Raw genomic sequence first — 20731 nt, forward strand, 5'->3', positions numbered from 1 at the left:
AAAGTCTGACAAAAGGTGCATTCAAAAACAGATCTTACCGTCTTGTGTTTAAATCCAAGGAAGTGAGTCTGCAAGTTTAATGCAGAAGCACACCAGATTTTGCAAATCTACGTTAAAGAGAAGAAGTATTTTTAGCATTGCACACAAACCAACAGGAACAAAAAAACCACTGATATCAAAACAAAACAAACTCATTATTGAAGTGATAGTATAGATAAGTTCTACAAAAGTACTATTGCTCCAAAGACAAACTAAAGCAGCTTTTAGAACTTTTCTTTGTGAGGCTCCAAGACCATCCAAATACAGTGTAATGAAAAGGAATTTCCACGTCACATAAAAATTTCAGAAGTCTGAAGAACCCTACAGCTATCTCATGACACATTGTTGTTTGGATAAGTAAAGACAGAAGCAAGGTCTTCCTCACAAACTATTAACCAAGTCTGAAACAGAGGCAAGGCATAATTGTAACAAGCCAGTACACCTGGCTAAGATGAGCCAGTGGTCCTCAGTGCCGCATTCAGACTAACACACTTAATCTCACCAGTTTGGGGTCTGCCTCACTCACATGCATATTGTATTTTCCAATCGCAGATGGTTTATGCCTGGGCTGGTTCAGAACAGGAGCAGATTAGGTTTAAATTCACGTGAGCGAACAAATACAGTCCAAATATTTTCTCCTCTAAAAAAACCACGATGTTTAAAAACAACAGCAATAAACCTGAGAACCAGATAAATTTGGATTTATTTTTTTTTTCTGAACAGAAGCTGCAGTTTAACCTTCCATTTTAAAAGAATGCCTTTATTTAGAAACATAGTATTATCAAAATTATTAATTTTAGTAAACTGGTTCCTGACACACATTCAAGACAAACACGACAAAGACAGCAAAACAGGTTCAACGCCAGTGCTATTTATCCATTTTCCTCAAGAGGAAAAAAAAAGTTCACACTTAGTTTAGTCCAACTTTGTTCTACCAAAATTATTTTGTATCAGTTACAATTTTCAGTAAGGAATACTTACATTGCAGTAGAAAGGGTTTACTTGCTTCTTTATCTCAGCTTCAGGGTCCATATTTTATCTTTAGATGATAAGGAAAGCCTAGGCAAGTTGCAAAAAGATTGCAAACTATTATTTTAGCTTCACAAAATCATTCATATTCTTGTTCCACCTATTTAAGGGCCACGCATATCCCTATTTTAATTCCTGCTTCACCTTCAGTTACATTCAACCTTTAAATTTCCAGTCTAACGATGATATTTTTAACTTGAGAGCAAAGCACAGCGAGGAAAGAAAGTTCTTCTTCCGAGAGTTTCCCTCAGGAAACACAAAGCCACCAGGAAATTACGCACGCCCCGAAACAGAACGGATCCGAACTATTTCAAGCTTCCCTCTTCTCGAATTGAAATAAGCACATGGGCTGCGACAGATGACACACAGCGGCGACAGCCTGGCGTGCAGAGCCTGAAATATGCCTTTGCACCAAGAACGCGACGGGGTTTGTGGAAGAAAACCACGGTCCAACTCCGGTCCGCGGCGGGGGGAGGCGAAGCTACAAACCCCACCACGAACAGAGGCGCCGAGAAAGCCAACAGACCCCCAGGAGAGCGGCCGGAGGGACGGACTGACGGACACCTGCTCCCGCAAGGAACCGGGGAAACCGCCGGGCGCCCAACTTACCCCAGCCCGGCAGCGGGGAGACACCCGGGGAAGCCGGCTACCGGCACTCCCCGCCGCCTGACCGGCTCTCCTTCCCACCCACCCGCTGGCGGGGCGACAAACCGCTGCGGCGGCTGCCCGCTTCTTCTCAGGGGGCTGAGGGAGGGCCGAGGCGCGCGCCGCCTGCCAGCCGTTAAGCGCCCAACCGCCGCTACCGGCGGGGTCCGGGGCGCACCGGGTGGGCAGGAACTGCGTCACGGGAGGCGCGGAAGGGGCGCCGGCAGCCCGGGGGGATGGGACGGGACGGGACGGGACTGGAGCGAGGAGCGGGAGCCCCGAGCCGGGCGGAAGGGAGTGAGGGAGGGAAGGAACGGGTCCCGGCGGAGGAGCGGTAGCAGCAAACCCCCGGCCCGCCTCCCACCCTCGGCCGCCGCTGGGGGCGCTGGCGCACAGGCGCGTCGCCGGGTCGGGCGCTGTCGGAGGTAAAGCCCGAGCTGGCATCTCCTGCCGCCGCACCGGGAAGGGCGAGAGGACGAACGGGGCCGGGGACGACCGCCCCCCCCCAACCCCGCTCGGCACCGCTAGCGCTGTGCGCTCCCGTCAGGTGCAGACGGGGCCTCCCACCCCCTTCTCGGCGGGTGTTTGCTCCCCAAAACACCCCCCCCCACACACACCACCCTCAGCCCCGCCGCACCTGAAGGCTCAGGGTCCCCCTGGCCAGGTCCTCCTGGCGGCACGGCGGGAGGCGTCTCCGGTGGGTGAGGCTGCTGCCGCCTGTGCTCTGGAGAGACGGAAATCCAGCGCGGGGTTTGCGGGGAGCTGAAGGAGCGCCGGCGACCTGCCGGCGAGGTGGTGAGGGAGGCGGTGAGGGAGGCGGTGAGGGAGGCAGGCCCGGCCGCCCAGCGCGGGGGGGGAGGAGGAGGAGAAGAAGGAGGAGGGGAGGGGAGGAGAAGAGAAGAGAGGAAAGGAAAGGAAGGGAGCCGACGGCGGCGCTTTGTTAGAAGAAGGGAGAAACTGGGGGGGGCTGCAGGGTGGGGTTGTCCCCGCCGGCAGGGCTGAGCGCGGTCTCGGGTGACAGCGTGGCCGATCGCCCTCCCTCCTCCCGCCGCCGATGTCCCTGGATCCGCGCCCTGCGCCGCAGCCTGCATGCCCGCCCTGGGTGGAGCGGTCTTCTTTGTCGAGCGCCGGGACCTGCTCTCCTGTCTCCTTCCCGCAGAAGAAGAGCTAGCGAGGAAATAAAAACAAGCCCGAGTTAATGTTTGAGAAGTTCGGGTGCGGGAGAGTCTGGTAGGATTCGTCTTTATGCCTATTTTTGATGAATTTCAGGCAAATCGTTTCGAGAGAGCAACCTGCGTCCATTACCTTTCTTTGCACAAACTGCTCTGGATGTCCTCCATAGGTAGCGGAATGACCCGCTTAAAATATATGTGTGTGTGTATATATAATGTAATATTATATATCTATTTTAAAATTACATCCTTGTGTATATGTATATAAAATCTGCCAGGAGAAATTTAGGCAGAGTACTGTGAATTTTTAGATTGTTTTGTTCATTAGCTGTATGATCCATGATAACTATTAATTTGTATTAAAACAGATGGGGAAAAAAGCACCCGAAGGGGTTTGGGGTTGTTTGTTTTTTTAATCTGATTATATGTAACACAATTTCCACATAGATCTCATTCATATTTGTTTGATGCATATAATTACCTAGTGATTTCAAGTCTCAAGGTAGACAGGGTCAGGCCTGGAACACTGATGGAAGCTCTGTGAGGAAGACCTAACATTTGAGGAAGAAGGACACTGTTTACTGCTGGTTCTGTTATTCAAATGAAATATAAACCTGTTGTTGTGACTGGTTTGGGTCATTGCATTCCCATGCCTTTCTTTCACCCTCAAACACTGGATGAAAAGGACAGTATTATGATTGTTTTTCAATGCTGTTAATTACTGACTCTGCTTAAAGCTTCACCTGCAGTTTAAGTTGGATAAATAAATTTTCTTTTTTTCAATCTTTAACTATTTCTAGTAGTAATCCTGTTGGCATTGGTAAATTAATTCCATTTTCACACCATAAGTGACCAGTTTGCTAGCAAACCATTTTTTGGGGTTTGGCTAGTGTAACCTTAATGTTTGGGTTAAGTCTTCCACCATAACTTTCTCTTTGCATTTTCTTATGCCTAAAAAAATATTTCAGGGACTGAAAATGCTCACAAATACCAACCTGACGTGATTTTTTTATTATTATTATTTTAATGGGTTTCTTTGCAACTGGTTGGAGTTTGGGTGTATGTTTAGGTGTGCGCAAGCAAAATAATACATATATACATATTTATGAACATATGTGCACTTCTTCACTTATGTAATTTTTTTTCAAGATATTCTTCCAGCAGATCACAGCACATCCCTTATAGTCTTTAAAAGAAGAACGCCACACAACATTTCAAAGGAAAAATGAGGAGTTGAGACATATTTTTGTTATTTTAAAGTGATAAAGGTTTGTGTGAGGAGACCAGTACTTAGGACACTGATTTGTTTTAAGGCAAGTTGTGAACTGAGCCATGCCAAGAGAAGATATTTAGGATAAAGTACTTCCTTGCTGCACATGTCTTAGGGCCTGGGCACCTGTAAGAATGGGAGAAGCTTTCTATTCTTTGTTTCGTAGAATTTGCTGTGCAACTGTCCTCATGTGCCTACACGTTCCCAAATCAGTTGTGTTTACTGTATGAGCTATACACAGGAAACTACTTCCATTTCAGCACAGATTCCTACATGCTAAATTATATCCCGGGCATATGTCCTGATATCCCAGGCATATGTCCTGGAAGGATCTTTTAACCTCGAAATGGAAATTGTTTGGGCTTATGAGAGTACTTTCTCGTATTCCGCAAAGGAGCCAATGGGCTGTCAGAAGGTGATGGATATGCATAAAGAAAAAAAGGTGAATATAAATATATGGTTGTGGTTTGCTGCAACTTCTTGGTATTCTAAGTTCTCTGACATCTCAGAGTGCTTTCTGTTCACCTAGTTGAAAATGGGCTTTAATATATTGAAGCAAGCAGGCTAAGCATGTAAGAGCTTGAAAAGAATCTTCAAGAACTTTTTTCATCTGTGTAGTAAATGCATTAAACTGCTTTCAGCAGTTCTTGAGTTCCTTTATGCATCCTAGATCATAATTCCATCTTTTTCATGGAAAGGATGCAAATACAATGCATATGTATAGGAAAAAATAGTTAGGAATGTGTATGGGGGAAGGGAAAACTAATATATTGTATTCTTCTCAGAGTAAGACCTATGTTTCCATTCTTACATGTACAGTATTTGAGTTTATGACTGGGGATCTCAGATGCTACCACAGTGAAAATAATAGTAATAAATGATAGTGTGGTATGAAGGTGATACTTAAGGGTCTGCTGTGGCTCCATCCATGAAAAATGAGCTTTTATCCTAGTACATAGGTTGTTAATATCTGTGAAGTCATTTTTGGAAATGTTTTAAATGTTTACTGATACCGGTTGATCTCTGCCAGTCTCTGTAGCTAAATATTTAGCACCTGGAATCCAGAAGTCCCTGTATCGTTGTTTAGCTTTCTGAACTTATTCTCCAAAGTTCTGGAAAATCCATTGTTTTTCTCATTAAAGGGATTTTCTACACACTAACGTCATGATTTTTGGACTGAGATTCTCACACCTTTTCAAAGCTAGAAAGATTTACATGCGTCAGTGGAAGGCAGAATCAGCCATTTCTGATCACGTGAAGTCTCTGATCCTGGTTTTTCAGGGTCATAAGCTGTTAGACCTTATGACTCACAGGTGGGACTGCTTTTCATCCTGTTCCTCAGTGAAACTGAGGCTAAGACAGGTTAAAGCATCAATATTTAGTCCCAAGAATTTCATTTCAGCAGCTGCCCAAAGCAGCTCAACGGTTTGGAATGGTATAATAAGTGCGTAAGTGAAATAGATTGGTAGATAGAGTCCATTTCATTATAGTTCTCTTTTATTTTACATGTTTTGAGAGCTGTTTTATGGAGTGATTTTGCCAGTTTTCAGTATCTCTTTGTTAGGATGTCCATTTCCTGACTTTTTGCTTATTTTTTTAACTTATTTTTTATTTAAGGAACTTCTGAAGCAGATGTTTTCTTCTGTCTATTAGACCTAGACATTATAATGATTGGTATGTGATACTTCCAAGTTTGTTTATATACACTTAGTTTGTTCTGTAGGATTACAGGTGTTTAAGAATTACTGTCACGGACACATGGAGTGACTAAGTTTTCACAGAGAGTAATAAATATCTTGATATAGTGTGATGGAGGAAATGCTGGATTGGGGAACTGTCTTGCTTGCACTCAGTCACCCAGCCCTTTTCCTTCTTACACCTTTTTCTTTCTTGCAAAATAAACAAACTGCTCCGCGAGCAGCAGAACTAATGAAGTCTTGTTTCCTATGGGTTTTTCCCTTTGTCCCCTAAACCCTGTCTGCTGCGAAAACTTTAGCTGTCCCATGTCCTCATGACACCAGCATTTGGTAAGAGACAGCAGAACTGTGACTCGTCAGGAACCACGTAGGTGCCGTCTGTCCAGTCAGTGCATGCCCAGTAGTTACCCAGCTAAGCAGTGACACAAAATACAAACTGAGTGTTTGTTGCCTCTTTTTTTTCAGTAGGGGTACAACTTAGCTACTGCTACTGACTTAACATACAATCATAGAATAGTTTGGGTTGAAAGGGACCTTTAAAGATCATCTAGTCCAACCCCCAACTTAACTTAAACTCAGACTGTTACTTATTTCTATTCACTTCGTTTCTGTTTTACTATTCTAGGCTTTGTTCTACTGCCTCCTTTATTCTTTGACTCCTCCTCTTTGTTTTGGCGGGTTTTGTAATATTTTATAGGCTACTTGAGAAAGCTCCCATTCTTCTGTCAGAGTTGGTTTCTCATTTTGACATTAGCTTGTCCGTTAGCTTTCTTTGTAAATATAAGTGGTTACTTTCACTGAAAAAGGTGAGAATAACTGTAAGTATTAAGACATTTGGAGGAAAGGAATTACAACGATGGTAAAAAGAGAGTGGTAGTGCAGTGGAGTTAAGGAAAAAATACTGAAAAGAGGAAATCTGATGGTGACATCTATGGTATCTTCAAGTAATGTTACGAGCAAAGTCGTGGAAACAATGGGCAAAATACTAGAAAATTCCTTTTGGGAGAGTCCTAGACCATTAGGAATATGAACCAGTTATTACATATAGTCTATCCATGAGTTTCATGATTAAAGCCAGAAGAAATGTGAGCTAAGACAGCATTGCTCCCCCTTTTTCTACGTAATGATCCAGAAGTTTCTGCCCAAAATGTAAAAGTAATTGGGGCTACACAGTTGTAATGGAAGGGAATGGGGAGAGAAGTGTGGAAAGACAAAAGAAAACACTACATTTTGCAGCACAGTCATGTGTTAATAATTTTCAAGGAGACGCTGCTTTTTTTTTTTTTTTTTTTCAAATGGCTAAGATTTCCCTGGTATCAGCTACCCTGTTCTATTGTGTACATAAGTCCTAGGCTTGAGAACAGAGGCAGACGTTAACACGGTGTAAGTATATAGCAGTGGCCGTCTTGAGTGAGGCCAAAACACTTTTTAGCTTGGTCCTGCTCCTGAGACTGACCAGCAGTGCAAACGTAAGGAAGAGTGTCAGGCACGCAGAGTCAGCAGGAAAAGGTGATGGACCTGTACCTTCATAGCGGTTCGGTTCCACAATTAATTCATGTCTTCTTGCAACCCTTGCCTCTTCTCAGTGTTGTAATACTGGTCATAATCCTGCTGCCTATTGGATGTCAGTCAAGGAGGGCTGAGCATGGGGGAGAACCAAACCGACAGAAGTCTTTAAAAAGATAGCTTCTTACTATCATTTCTCATACAACTTTCAAATATGGTAAAGAGACGGGAGAAATTAGTTACACGCAGTCAGCAAGGGCAGAAGAGGGTCTTTTGTGTACCGAAGTAAACCCAAATCTGCTGGAGGTGGCTTTAGACTTAAACCTGAAGCTATCAAGGGCTGGGTTTCAGAACTTGTTCCACAGTTCAGGGCTTTGAAAACTCTCTGGGTGTAAATGAATAGTGAAAAAGTTATAAAAAACCAAGTTACTAAGTAAATTGAATACTGAGTATTTTGTATCATACTATATCTTACCTGAATGTTTCATTATGTACTCTAGAACTATTCACAAGCTATTCTAGAAAATGAAGTGTGTTAGAATCAGAAGCTATGCTTAGGAGTTATTTGCTGAAACACAGTTTCTTGATACTGTAACCAGTTCTAATTTGTGTTTTTTTTTTTTGCTTTCATCATTGTTTTCATAGGATTTTTGGCTTCTTGGAGAAAAAATAGAAAATGCAAAACGAAATAATAAAGCCTGCGAAATACTTCTCAGAAGTGGAGAAGAGTGTGCTGCTTGCATTAGTTGAAAAATACAAATACGTGCTTGAATGTAAAAAAAGTGATGCAAGAACTATTGCTCTGAAACAACGTACCTGGCAAGCACTAGCTCATGAATATAATTCACAGCCCAGTGTATCACTGCGAGACTTCAAACAGTTAAAGAAATGCTGGGAAAATATCAAGGCACGGACAAAAAAGATAATGGCACATGAAAGGCGGGAGAAGGTAAAAAGAAGTATTAGTCCACTTATAAATACTCACATCATAGGGAAAGAGAAGATTGCCAGCATAATGCCTGAGCAAATGTACTTTTTGCAGAGCCCACCAGAAGAAGATCCTGAATATCAGCCTGATGCTTCTAGTCAAGGTATAAATGTTACTGTAATGATGCAAGCAGCATTCAGTTGTATGTGATTTTGCCAGTGATTCTCTTTCAGCAGTCTAAATCTCTCCACTTAGTTGTGACTGCTGGTTATAGAAAAGTAATTTCAGAGCCGTGATATTGTAAGACTGCATGTATTTCCCTAGGCCCCCAGGAATTAAACTGAGGTTTTACTCAATTTTTTTTTCATCAGTTTTTGATGTATCTGCTGCTTTGTGGCAAGCATCACAGTACCTGTCATGCTGGCTTTCCAGAGAACAGTCCCAAGGATATTTTGATCCTCTATAAAGTATCATTTTGCTGGGAAAATGTTGTCTGAGCATTGAAGAAAAAAAAAAAAAAGCTACCAGCAGCAAATTGATACACAATTGTCTGCTGCAAGAGTTCCCTGTAGGTCTTTCCTCCTTTGTTTTCAAGGACTAAAAAGAGTACGTAGAGCCATATTTCACACTGCAGTCCACACTGGAGAATGGCCTTTCTGAAGAAGTTCAGCACTACATTCCTGTTGGTTTGGCAAACATACACAGAAGGAATAATCCAAAACCAGTAGGGAGGGTGGCTATAGCAGTTTCTTGCAAACTTTATTATGTCAGCATCACACATAGAAGACTGTCCTTGCTCAAAAGACAACAGTAACTACATTGTTAGATAACATTCTTACAATATGTCTTTCATAATTGTATTTACCTTAAGTAGTCATCAGGATTTGTTAAGGAATGTATTTTGAGACCCTTATTTGCAGTGGTAACTATTTTATTCCATGAGTAGTTTCTTTTATTTCAGAATAACCTTCTCAAAGTTAGAATAATGTAATTTTTTCCTAAAAATATGCACCAGTGTGTTTACAATATGTACAGTAGAGATAAGGAAGGAATAAGTAGTATTCTTCCTAGTATTCCCTCGGTGTCTTGGTATTCATGTTGATAGAGCTCTTCACCTGACACTCAGATCTTTCATAAAAATACTGCAAGTCACATGTGGATTTAGCTTAAACAGCTGCATTAAGGTTTGGCTGCAGGCCCAGCCACCTAAATTCAGGTGTCCACTTATAAATGTCTACATTCCCTTTAGTATTCTGAGCTGCCATTATAACCATGGAGGTCTATCAACAGAGCCCAAAGTGGTTCAGTTCAGACCATTATGCCCTTAGTATTCTGTAACAAAACTGCATTAAAAAGTGGCTCCTATACTATGGTACAGAAGCACAAGGTTTAGATGCATACACCAGTAACTATATCATCACAAGTTTGTGTTTCTTGAGGGAGAAGAAGGGAATGCTATAATACTTTTTCCTCTTATGTTTTTCAGAGTCGTTTGTTGTGTCAAATAGAGAACTTTGTGATGAAGAGAAAGAGCTGATACATTTCCCAATATGTGAAGGTACCTCCCAACCTGAGCCTTCGTGTTCTGATGTCAGAATAGCAGCAGATAAGAACTACAGAAGTAAAGCATCTCAGGAAAGTGCTTTGAAAAAGATGCATGAGGAAGAACATCATCAGCAGATGTCAATTTTGCAACTGCAGTTAATCCAAATGAATGAAGTTCATGTGGCAAAAATACAGCAAATAGAAAGAGAGTGTGAGATGGCCGAAGAGGAACACAGGATAAAAATGGAAGTGCTAAATAAAAAGAAAATGTATTGGGAGAGAAAACTGCAGACCATCACAAAAGAATGGCCTGTATCATCCTTTAACAGACCCTTTCCTAATTCACCGTAGAACATAAGGAGGCAGAGAATCAGTCTGATGAAGCACATTTATGAGTAACGTGCACTGGAAAGAGGATTTTTTAATGTGAATGTACAGGGACAGGATAGGTGCCCAGCTGGCAGTGAACACACTTTGACTCTTAACGTTTAGGGAAACAGTGGTAGAGTCCACCGAGGGGAAAATTGTATTGTTCGTTTGTAAGTAGTTCTGATTTATTTAACTTTCAGACATGCACAGTGTTCTGAAATGTGAATATATTTTCCCCTCTCAGAATACCCCAACATCCTTTTGAAATTTAAGGTAGTCCGGGTATTCTTACATTGGGTGCTCTTAAGAAAACTTAGCAGCTTTAAACATCATGTTATAGTGTTTATTTTGATTTCTGTCTCTTCCTATCTACCATTTCCCAAATGAAGGCAAGGGTTGGAGTTGCTCTCTGTTAAGGAGACAAAAGATGATCGACAGGTGTTGTTTGGATTGTTAGGCTGGGGCTTAGGAAAAAAAACTTGCCTGTGGTTAATATAGTTCATAACTTATTCTTCATAGAAAATGTGAAAATGAAGGAAGTAGCAAAAGGACCACTGTAGCAATTGATCCCTTTGTTTGTGAAGGACAATAGTATTTTCCAGCTGACTGGCTGATTGAACAAACGGTTGTGGACTGGCCCTCCAGTTGTTTGAGCCTTGACCCTTAAGAAGTTGGAAAGAAGGTGACTTCTTCCTCAAAAGCCATTGTGCTTGTCCTCTCTTTTCCAGGCCCGTCTTGTATTCAACTAGAATACCAAAATAGGAGGGTCACATACTGCTGCCGACACTGTGTACTGTTCACCTGGAGTCATTCTGAGGGGAAGAGCCTTTTAACAATTCATAAAGCTCTTAAAATGTAGTGAGCCAACCAATCCATTGGCAAAGTCTCCCTCTGTCTCTCCATGCTATACTTGATGGCGTAGCAGGAATATTTAGCCTCTCCCTAGCTACAAGAAAAGACTAAGGCTCACCCTCTTTACCTTCACATAGGGTGGGAAACAGCTCAAGAAATCATTCCTGCCTTGGAGCACTGTTCTGTTTTGTTCTGTGTGTTACAGTGGTATGTTTCTTGCCTTTGTTGTCAGTGAGGGGTGATAGGTATGATCTGTAAGAAAGCATTCACCCGAAGGTCCCCACAGAGTTTGGGGGCCTGGAATAGTAGATGGTAGGAGAGCACAAATAAAGATAATCCTTCCCCAGGCAATCATTCAGTCTAGTGGGCTAAGGGTTAAGAAAACATGAAATACAGAACTCCACAAAGATTCCTAAGAACTTCTGATGTGTGAAAAGATGTTTTACAGGAAGGTGTACAACCATCATTTGAAGCAGTGAGAAAAATGAACAAAACCATACATTTCCATTGAAAAACCTGAGCATCCCATTATTCAATAAAACATTTTCAGATCGTGATTCATGAGGGCAAGTCCACACAGTGAGTTACGTATTGAAGTTAGGGTGCGTTACAAAACATACTGTTCTTCCCAGTTACACTGCCATCTCTTCTCTAGATGTTCTTTCTGGTGGAGTTTCTTTTGGGTTTGTTTTGGCGGGGCAGTGGGGTTGTGTTTTGGTTTTTTTTTTTTCTTGAATGGCTTTCCCTGCTGGTGATTTATCTTTGCAAGCACTGCCATTATCAGCCACGGTACTCACTGTGGTTAACGCTGTGGTACGTGCAGTGCTCCGTTCAATGTGCTAACACCAGCAAACGCAATGGCAGTGATTTATTCCAACTTATTTTATATGACAGAGAAAAAAAAAATTGCAGAGCTGTTGCAAGATCAAAAAAATAGGCCATGTATGAAGTCCAAAGACAGATCTTTTTGACAGCAAATTCAGTTTTCTTATAAATTGGCTGTATGAATGAAGCACAGGACTTCCAAAGAAGGATGTCATTATGGACACTTTTTTCTGCTGAATAGAAATGCTATTTGAAGGTAGGACATTCCTATATAATAACAGTAGAGGCAAAAGAAAGAAGTAAACAGGAATGAGGACCTTTTTGTTCTGAGGTTGCATTCTGTGGTCTGGAAGATGAGTCAGTTATTTGAGTGGTTATGACAATTGTTGAGGCATAATCCAGAAAAAAGGACAGGAAAGACATTTTTCTTAACCAATGATGGGATTCCTTCCACACTGCTTCTAAGTGAAGGTAATTTGAAACTATGAAATTGAAACCGTGTACATTAAGGTGTCAAAAGGTGATGGATGAAGACCATTTCAGCCCTGTGAAGAGAGCAAGAATGGAGAGACAATCCAGGTCTAGAGAGCCCTGTGAGAAGGTATGAAATAGTCCAGGGAGAATCTCATGTTATGTGAGATAAGGGTAGTTTTGACTGCTGAAAGTTGTACCATTGCTTACGAAAGATTGTTCTATTTTTATATTAAAAAATAATTTAAAATATGCATGTTTTCAGATTGTACTAAGTGGCCAATGCCTTGCGTTTTGGTATATACGCTTATTCTGAGACTAAAAGTTACAGTTCTTAGGCTGAACAATACACCCTTTTAATTCAGCTTCTATTTAAAACAAAGAACATCACAGGAGAAAAATTAGAAAGAGTGAAGATGGAAGATCTGAAAGAAAGAATGCTCAGTACATGCGCAGAGGAAGAATGGGAATGTCACACCTAACACAAATGATACAAGAGGCTTTTGTGGTACAGGTAATAGATGGCTTACTGGTGACACAGGCTTTTGCTTTCCCATCTGTGGTTGACTGTTGGGTGATAGACAGAGAAAAATGTAAAAGATCAACAAGACGAAGTAATGTGTCTCCTTCCCAGGCTTTGGCTTCTCCATCTAAAGGCTTTATAAAGTGATTGGTGTGGTGGAGTTTAAACAACTTGAGAAATGTGGCTTTTACCATTTTTTTGCCATTACTGCCTCTGCTGTTAGGATTTATCTTTTCTTTTGTTTGACTTTTCTTCTATTTATCATAGGCATCTCAGACAGTGTGTCCATTTGTTCTTCTCCCTTTCTTCTAGCTTACATCATTCAGATACTTTCACGTAATTGTGTTTTCCTATTAACCATTTGGCCAAGCCATATAGGTTATTTTCACAAGTGTTGGGTTGGAGTTTTCTTCATAGATAAAATACAGCAGTGTTTTAAGAAGAACAACATGCCTGTTCTTCTTCTCTGGGTTTGTTATACAAGTTGTTGGCAGGGATAAAATTAAAAGATATACTGTGTAAAATGATCCCTGCTTAACTCCATGAGAAAAAATATATACCAGACATGTCGTGGCCGTTGTTCTCAGCCTCTGTGTTCTTATGAGGAGAAACTATGACCTTCCAGCCAAGATATGTTGAATTCCTTTATGCTCCCGAAAATTACACTGGCCTGGTTCCAAGTGCTGTCTCTTCTTGGAGATCATCTAGCTTGTTAGCTGATATAATCTTTTTTATTTGTTGATTTTTTCTCCTGTATTTCTTCATTATGTCTGTGTTCCCCCTTATTTTTTTAACCAGCAATATGAGCAGAGGATTTCATCCAGAGCTCTGTGTGTGCTCTGTCCTTTCTCTTGCCCAGATTGCTGATTATCACAACATCGGACCATGAAATGGGTGCTTCTCACAGTCATCATCTTCCCCTTTCAAAGAAAGCATGTTTAGTAAGCCTTTTCTACATAGCTGCACAAGCATTCTGGACTCTGCGCACAGACTGGGAAACATATTAGGGGATTTTGAAGAGAGGTTAGTATAGAGAGAAGAGCGCTTTCTCCATTCCAGCTCCATGAAATTCTGGGAGGACAGTCTGTGACTACAAAGTCATTCGTCAGGATCAGAGCTAATGCAGGATGCTGAAGCTGTGTAGTTCTAATTCTTCATACATCTTTGGGGTTCTGCAGAGATTAGGTTTGGGGCTTCCTGATAACAAAGTTCCTTCTTTCTAGGTAATGGAAGAGTCTCAGTGGAAGATTTTCACAGATACTTCCTCAAACCTAGTCTCTTACCTCGACAAAGAAATAACCCATCCTGCAATCTATTATACTATTTCTCTCAACGCCCAGGCTGCTCTTGTTGCAGGAGCAAGGGGTCTTGCTGCTTGCTGCAAATCCTCTCTGCGATGCTCTTTCCTACTGTGCAGATGTGTTTAGCCAGGGCTGAAAGACACAGCCCTCCTGGCCAGTCCTTACCGGGGCAGGGGCAGCTGCTATGCCTGAGCTCAGCGCTCAGACCACAGGGCTGAAATAGTCCCTTTGCAGCCCTGTGACCCGAGAAAGAAAGGGTGGCTCGGGGTTACCCTTTTCTGAATTATACCTCATCTACTGTAGCTGAGGATGTTGTTTAATGGTCATTTATCTTTGCGTGTTTCCCATACCAAATCTTAGCAGTGTCCCCAGGATTTGTATGATTACATAGGTGTTTTTCAGTGACCTTTTGCAGATTTTTTTCTATTTGCTGGTTGTAGTTACAGTGGCTTTTATTATCTGTCCTCCTTCTTCCTCACTTGCATTATAATGCTTCCAGTTCCATTCTGAATCTCTGTGGTTACAGGCTGTACAACCCCGCATCCATGCAGTGTTGTATTTTCAGGTATTATACTCACAATGTCATTGAAATGATAAACTTCTACACATTTATATATTGTTACTTTGGGGGCAGGAGAATTACATGTAAATCTTAAAATAACATTTTAATTTCCAGGCAAGTAAAGTCCCTTACAAGTAGTCCTGTGATTTCATATTTTGAGCTAGCTCGTTCAAAGCTATTTTTGTGACTGATGCATCTTAGTTGTTTTCCTAAGATAATTGCCTGTCTCTTTGCATTATTTTTCTGTTTCTTCTTAAAGCAGCTGAGTGGAAAACTCACACATCATCACTTTTCCTGAACTTTGTCTCTAGTTAGATATTCAGAAATATTTCCATGCAAAGTAAGGACTAATGTGTACTAAAACTAATACATTTAGGCTAATAAAATAAACCAAGTAACAAGATGATAGGATAATATGCAGCATCTGTTAATATAATTTAAAAAACATTACAGAGGACAGCTCTGTACATTTCATACAAAGAAAGAAGACAATTTGTTGCCATCTATGAGAATAGGATAATAATATATTTTTACAATAAAAACAAGCAGTGGTCTTTATTTCCAGTACCACAGATTAACTTCTGTGCTGTTAATTTACAAGGGACTTTGCTTCTTAGAGAATTTTTAAATTTTTAGGGTTTTTTTTTGTCATGGTATTACATGAAACAGCTTGATTCCTTTATCTGTAAAGAAGGTGCACATGGAAACATGGTCAGATTTCTGGGCCTAAAACAAGAGCAATAAAATAGAAAAGTACTAGCTGTGGCTCTGAATATTTTGCTATTCTGGTGGTGAAGGTTTCAGGCATCCTACAACATCATCAGTCATGTTAATAACACTGGATAAATTAAAAACTTGCAAAGGGAAAAAAAAAATGGATGGTATGTCTTTCAGAGTGAGTCAGAAGTGAAGACAGTTCTTAGCTGTCCTAAGAGGTAACACTGTCATGTGTGTTGAACAGTTCCCCTGTATGGTCTTCACCTTCCCTGATTACTCTTTCCCCCGAAACTCTGGACACCTCCATCATACTATTCCCAGCTCCAAGTGCCTGACAATAAGAAAAGTAACCGCGTCAAGTAGGAATCTGGCCAGAGTTATTAGACCTCACTCTCTACTAAACTGAAGTTGGACAATTTTCTAAGACTGCATTATCCAGACACGCATGCTATGCACTGTGGAAAGGCACGTGAAATTTGTCCAGCATGTAGTCTGCCAAATGGCACAGTCTATATAGCAAGGAAAAGGAAAAGGCTCTCCACCGCACGGCTGTGGGTTATAAAACTGTTATATTTGTCAGGGTGTGTGGATACATCTCACTATATGGTCAACCTCTTTACAGTAACAATCAAGAAGTATTTTTGCCAAATCTTCTAATTCATCCTAGTGTCGATTTACCAATCTGTCAAAACAGCCACAGGAAAAAAAAAAAATAATAAGCAGTCAAAATAGCTCGAAACAATCTGTTACCTTCCTGATGAAGAGCTGGCTAGATAAAAAGCTACACTACATATATATATATTTAGGAAAAGAACTCTCTAATGTAACAGAAAAAAAGCAAGATAGGTTTTTAGATAGTCCTTGTTTAATTTATGTGGGTTTTTTAAAAAATGTTGTTTAAGATTGTTTGTTTTCCTTTTGTTATTCAGTCCAGCTGCAGAATAGTTGTGTGCTTCAGTTTCTGACCAAATGTTAGAGCACCTAATTAATCAAATTTGTTTGGCAAGAGAGTAGAATTAGGTTTGCATTCAGCACAACTTGAGATTGATTGTATTCCACTAGTCTTCAGATATTTCTTTTCGAGATGTAAGAGGCTGTTCTTGGACAGCCCTGAATCTGAAACTGGCATTATACACCAATTTAGTAGTAATTTATTATTTATATGTCACTAACGAGGTGACATACAAGCTGCTCAAGCTCTGTCCATTATTTGGTCACGTACAAACCCCTTTCCTTTTGTCAGAATTATGCCCTGACATTATGGACTAAGCTGCAAATGGTCCAGCTGAATCGCCCATATAAATTCCTACCACCCATTCTGTATCACAGTATAATGCAGGGGGAAAAAACCTCCTGCTTCTGTTTAATTGTGGAGTTTGGAAATTTTGCCCTGCTACTCTCACCGAAGCTTTGCTAAAAATTTTGTTCTAGTAGACACCTGCACGTTCCCACAGAACCGTCCTTCACCCCAATGACCCTCGTGGCTTTGTAACTTTTGAATACCAAGCCTATGGACTGTATGAAATCTGAATTGACAAACACATGATAAATTCCATTTATCTGAAGAAGATCTTGTAAATGCTCTCACATACTGAGACTCTGGAAAGTACAAATTAGGGAGGTGATGTGATGGATTAGGTATTTAAACCAGAGCAGAAATTCTGGCAGGCTGGGAGTTATCAGTGCTGACCTAATAGAGAGGTTCAACCTCTGCTTAAGGAACAATAATGTCCAATCCAAATATCGTCTTACCTCCAACTTTCTGTCTGAAATGAGGTGTAATGAGAAGTCCTTGCCAAATAAAGCAACATTAGTTTCCAAAATGCACTTGTTTTGCTTTCAATTACTGGCTTGCATGAGGGCTCTGGGGCTAGACTGGGCTTTATGTTGCACCCTGTTGGTGGCTGATAGCATTTGATGAAGACCTCCCATACTGATTTTGTCCTGTTCCTCTTGAATGCAATACTCCTACTGGGATGCCCTTAGCCATGCGGTGGTGCCAGTTGGACAATGGCGAGTAGCTCACGTTCTCAAGTTGTCTGGCACTGACTCCCTGCATCTTTTCTGATTACCAAATCAGTGGTCGTGGATGAATTTGAATAAAAAAATAGCGGCTCTGGCCAGCAGGAACAATCATCATTGCTAATGGTGTCACTGAGGTGCCTTGTCACACTGATAAGGTGGCAAGGTCTCCACTCTCATTCTGGTACAAATGCCACAGCTACCAACGCCGCTTCTGTAAATCCAGCATGAGTGTGCTGTCAGGGAGCCAGGCTGGAAAAATAGGGCATGGGAAAAGACTGGCTTAAATTTAAACCCTTCTCTTACACGCAGCATGGATGTCAGTGGCTCAAGCCCCACAGCACAGCAAACTCAAGCCTACATCCCATCACAACTTAAAACACAAGTAGGGACATAGTAAGAGCAGTGGGTTACTTTGGTGATCTGTAAAAATGGCTTTGGGTGGTAGGCTATGATTTTTTTTTAAATTGTTATATATCAAAATCTTCCAAATCACGGGACAGACTAAAATTATGTCCTAACAGTGTTCAACTACCAAGAGCAATAAATTAACACAGCTTCAGTCTGACAGATTCAGTCTTCTGTTAGGATTTGGTTGACTGGTATGGTTAATATATCACACAGGCATGCCCTCACCTTTCTTCCTCGTAAAATCTTTGCTACTTCCATCAAATCAGTGCACATTCTTAATTAAAAAAAATAAACCCAAATATGTTAATCCACCCCCAGTTAGATATATACATAAATTCAACCAAATGTACCACATATCAATTTTTTTTTCTAATATTTAGTATTTTCAGCTATATGTGGGCGTTTGTGCTTATTTATACTTTCCACCTTTTTTTTTTCTGAAGAGTCTAAGGTTAAATAATGAGAGATCTGATCTTCAGCTTCTCAAGATGCAGATGTCCTGACATTTTAGATCTGTACCAGAGAGTTCTGGTAAGCTGTAAATGCAAATATAGAGATATTCCAGTCTATTCTACTTCCCAGAGAACTGGAAGGCATAGCCCTAATAATACCTTTCTTTTTGTAGTTGTGTTTCTGAACTTCCAGTCACAGGGTGTACAAGCTGTTTTGCCACCAACTAACATGAACAGGATTTTCAGTAGAGCATGTTGGTTATACTTTCAGATCCTGCTGGTTTCCAGGGAGCACTGGAACCCTGCTTCACCTGGCCATCTTCTGGAATTTCTAAACTATGTGACTACGAGGGGAAAAAAATATAGGTTTTGCTTATCAAAAGCCTTCTTTAACATTTTTTCTTCCTGTGATTTCGGGGTGACTCATATTGCTAAGTGAGTAAGAACCTCTCTTTCCAAAAATTCATGCAGATTAACAGAAATATTTTTACAGTACCCAAGAAGCGAAAACTCTTTAAGAAATAATTTGTTTCCAAATGTGTTATTGCCATCTCTGCCAGTACTACCATCTTGTGATCGTACATCATGTTGGCCATGTCTTGACAAGTCTCATTGGCCACGTTTTTAGAAAGCTTATCTTTCCAAGGGGAAAAAATAACTTTCACTTTAATTTGGCAATGACTCAGGATATTACTCAAGATGATTGTTGTGAAAGGTTCTCTCTCCACCATCATTTTTTCTTATCCTGCAGAAGCTTCCCCTATTTTGCATGTATATTCCACCGGCAGTGGAACTGCACCTCAATTCCTCTGGTCAAAGAGACTGCAAGGATCCTCTGAAAACCTCGGAAAGTGGTAATCTTTCCACATGTGCTCAGGGGGCTTAGGATCACTGCAGTCTAAATGCAGAGGCGCTGAAAATCCGACCTCTAATATATTGCCAGCACAAGAGCTTGATAATCTCAAGGTGAAACTTGAATCTAGGCACTCCTCTTTGTCATTTTTGTATAAGTGGTCAAATTAATAGGAAACCACTCTTTCTTTATACCGTGTTGTATTTATTATGTGACATTAGATTCTGTTGTATTTTAGCAATATATAAAATTACATTGTGCCGTGTTTGTGCTTATAGTCAGTGAGCATCTAAAATGGAACTAGCACTTAAGTACTGGGCTATTTGTCATAAAATACTTGAAAATGTATACAGTCCTTCCGATACTAAATATTTTAATGGAGTATTAGATGGTATCTCCTGTGGTCTTTGCCTTTAATTAGCAACAGTTTCTGGGTTTTGCTTTTTAAATTGCACTAAAACCAATACATTATTTAAGATCCCCTTTTTAGCCAAATGATGGCCATTAGACTAACCTGATTTTCCTAGCATGGTGTCAGCCTCCGTCATCTTACCTGCTGTAAATTGTTGTTTTAGTATTTTAGTGCCTCAAACACCACCAAAGCTGGTTCTGCCCTCCACGGAAGTAGCTTCTGGAATTGCACCTTTAAACAATTTTTTTTTTTTTACTGTTGTTTTTAATTGATAAATAATGCCCACATTGTAGTTTGAATCTCTAAGGACCTCACAATATGTCCGAATCCTTAGAAATGTGAGGAATGGGGTTTTCATCATCTTTACTGTGTAGCTAATTTTCATATCAAATTCTTTGTTTTTCTTACAGAAACAGTGAGTAAAAGGAGACAAAGTAGGGCCCTAAAATGTATACTTTCTAAAGGTTGGGTATGTTCGAAATGCAACAAAAAGTACCGTTGGAGGAAGAGATTCAATAATTATCTAAGTGAGGGGAATCTACTGTATGTCTGAAACTCACACTGTATGTAATAGGGATGACTAACTGTACATTTTAGTGCCTTGTTTCTTGTAAAATGTTTAATCATAAATTACTAAACATAAATAATTAAGAATTTCTGAGAAAATGTATCTAAATATTGTTAATAGAAACTGTATATTCACAGAAGAGTCAATAAATCATCAACTATTGTTACACATTAATTAGATGAGATTTTTAGTCTCTATTCTTTCCAAGTTGTTTTCAAATAATGTCATTTAATTTACACACAACTGTGCTATTTCTGTCTTTTAAACTAAACTCTGCTTGACTGCATGGAACAGAGAAACTTTCTCAGTTGCACTGTCAATTTTTGTGGGAGAAAGTGCTATTTGTGAGGCTTATTTTCTCCACCAAACTTTACATTTTGTTTGATTAAATGCTGAGACAGTCAGAGGTTCCTCTGAAATGTTCATCCTGTAGGTCTGTTGAGTAGATCAGATTTGAACCTGAGTTAAGCACTAGCACTTTGCTTCTGGGCAGCTTCTGTCAGGCACTGATGGGCAATAAAAATAACTGGGTTCCTATTAAGAGCATCTGAACATCAGTTCA

General features: G+C 40.6%; 2 protein-coding genes across 12 annotated transcripts in view; one reads left to right on the plus strand and one right to left on the minus strand.

The window, feature by feature from the left end:
• The window catches only part of LOC128905446 (uncharacterized), a 25660-nt gene extending 23179 nt beyond the window's left edge, over positions 1 to 2481 (minus strand). For 6 of the 8 annotated variants that reach the window (XR_008464876.1, XR_008464877.1, XR_008464875.1 and 3 more), the window contains exons 1-3: positions 1678 to 1811; positions 1021 to 1098; positions 39 to 107 (exon numbers count right to left, since the gene is read on the minus strand). Coding sequence is in view for 5 of the 8 variants with exons in the window: in XM_054191570.1 (XP_054047545.1) it covers positions 39 to 107; positions 1021 to 1071 (120 nt within the window). In the remaining 3 variants the exon portion in view is untranslated. Of the gene's footprint in view, positions 1 to 38; positions 108 to 565; positions 985 to 1020; positions 1099 to 1677; positions 1812 to 2350 lie in introns of those variants that run through there. The other 2 variants (XM_054191566.1, XM_054191569.1) reach the window with 2 other exon arrangements.
• On the plus strand, positions 2007 to 20257 carry MSANTD3 (Myb/SANT DNA binding domain containing 3). 4 transcript variants are annotated; one of them, XM_054191574.1, is made up of 3 exons: positions 2007 to 2138; positions 8004 to 8449; positions 9773 to 20257. In XM_054191574.1, the coding sequence occupies exons 2-3, from the start codon at positions 8035 to 8037 to the stop codon at positions 10180 to 10182; spliced, it is 825 nt and encodes a 274-aa protein (XP_054047549.1). In that variant the 5' UTR covers positions 2007 to 2138; positions 8004 to 8034; the 3' UTR covers positions 10183 to 20257. The 4 variants fall into 4 exon arrangements, with proteins under 4 accessions (XP_054047549.1, XP_054047547.1, XP_054047546.1 ...); XM_054191572.1 differs by lacking the exon at positions 2007 to 2138 and adding an exon at positions 2419 to 2508; XM_054191571.1 differs by lacking the exon at positions 2007 to 2138 and adding an exon at positions 2613 to 2943.
• Positions 20258 to 20731: the final 474 nt, after the last annotated feature.

Source organism: Rissa tridactyla, chromosome 2 (assembly GCF_028500815.1).
Source record: "Rissa tridactyla isolate bRisTri1 chromosome 2, bRisTri1.patW.cur.20221130, whole genome shotgun sequence".
NCBI classification, from domain to species: Eukaryota; Metazoa; Chordata; class Aves; order Charadriiformes; family Laridae; genus Rissa; species Rissa tridactyla.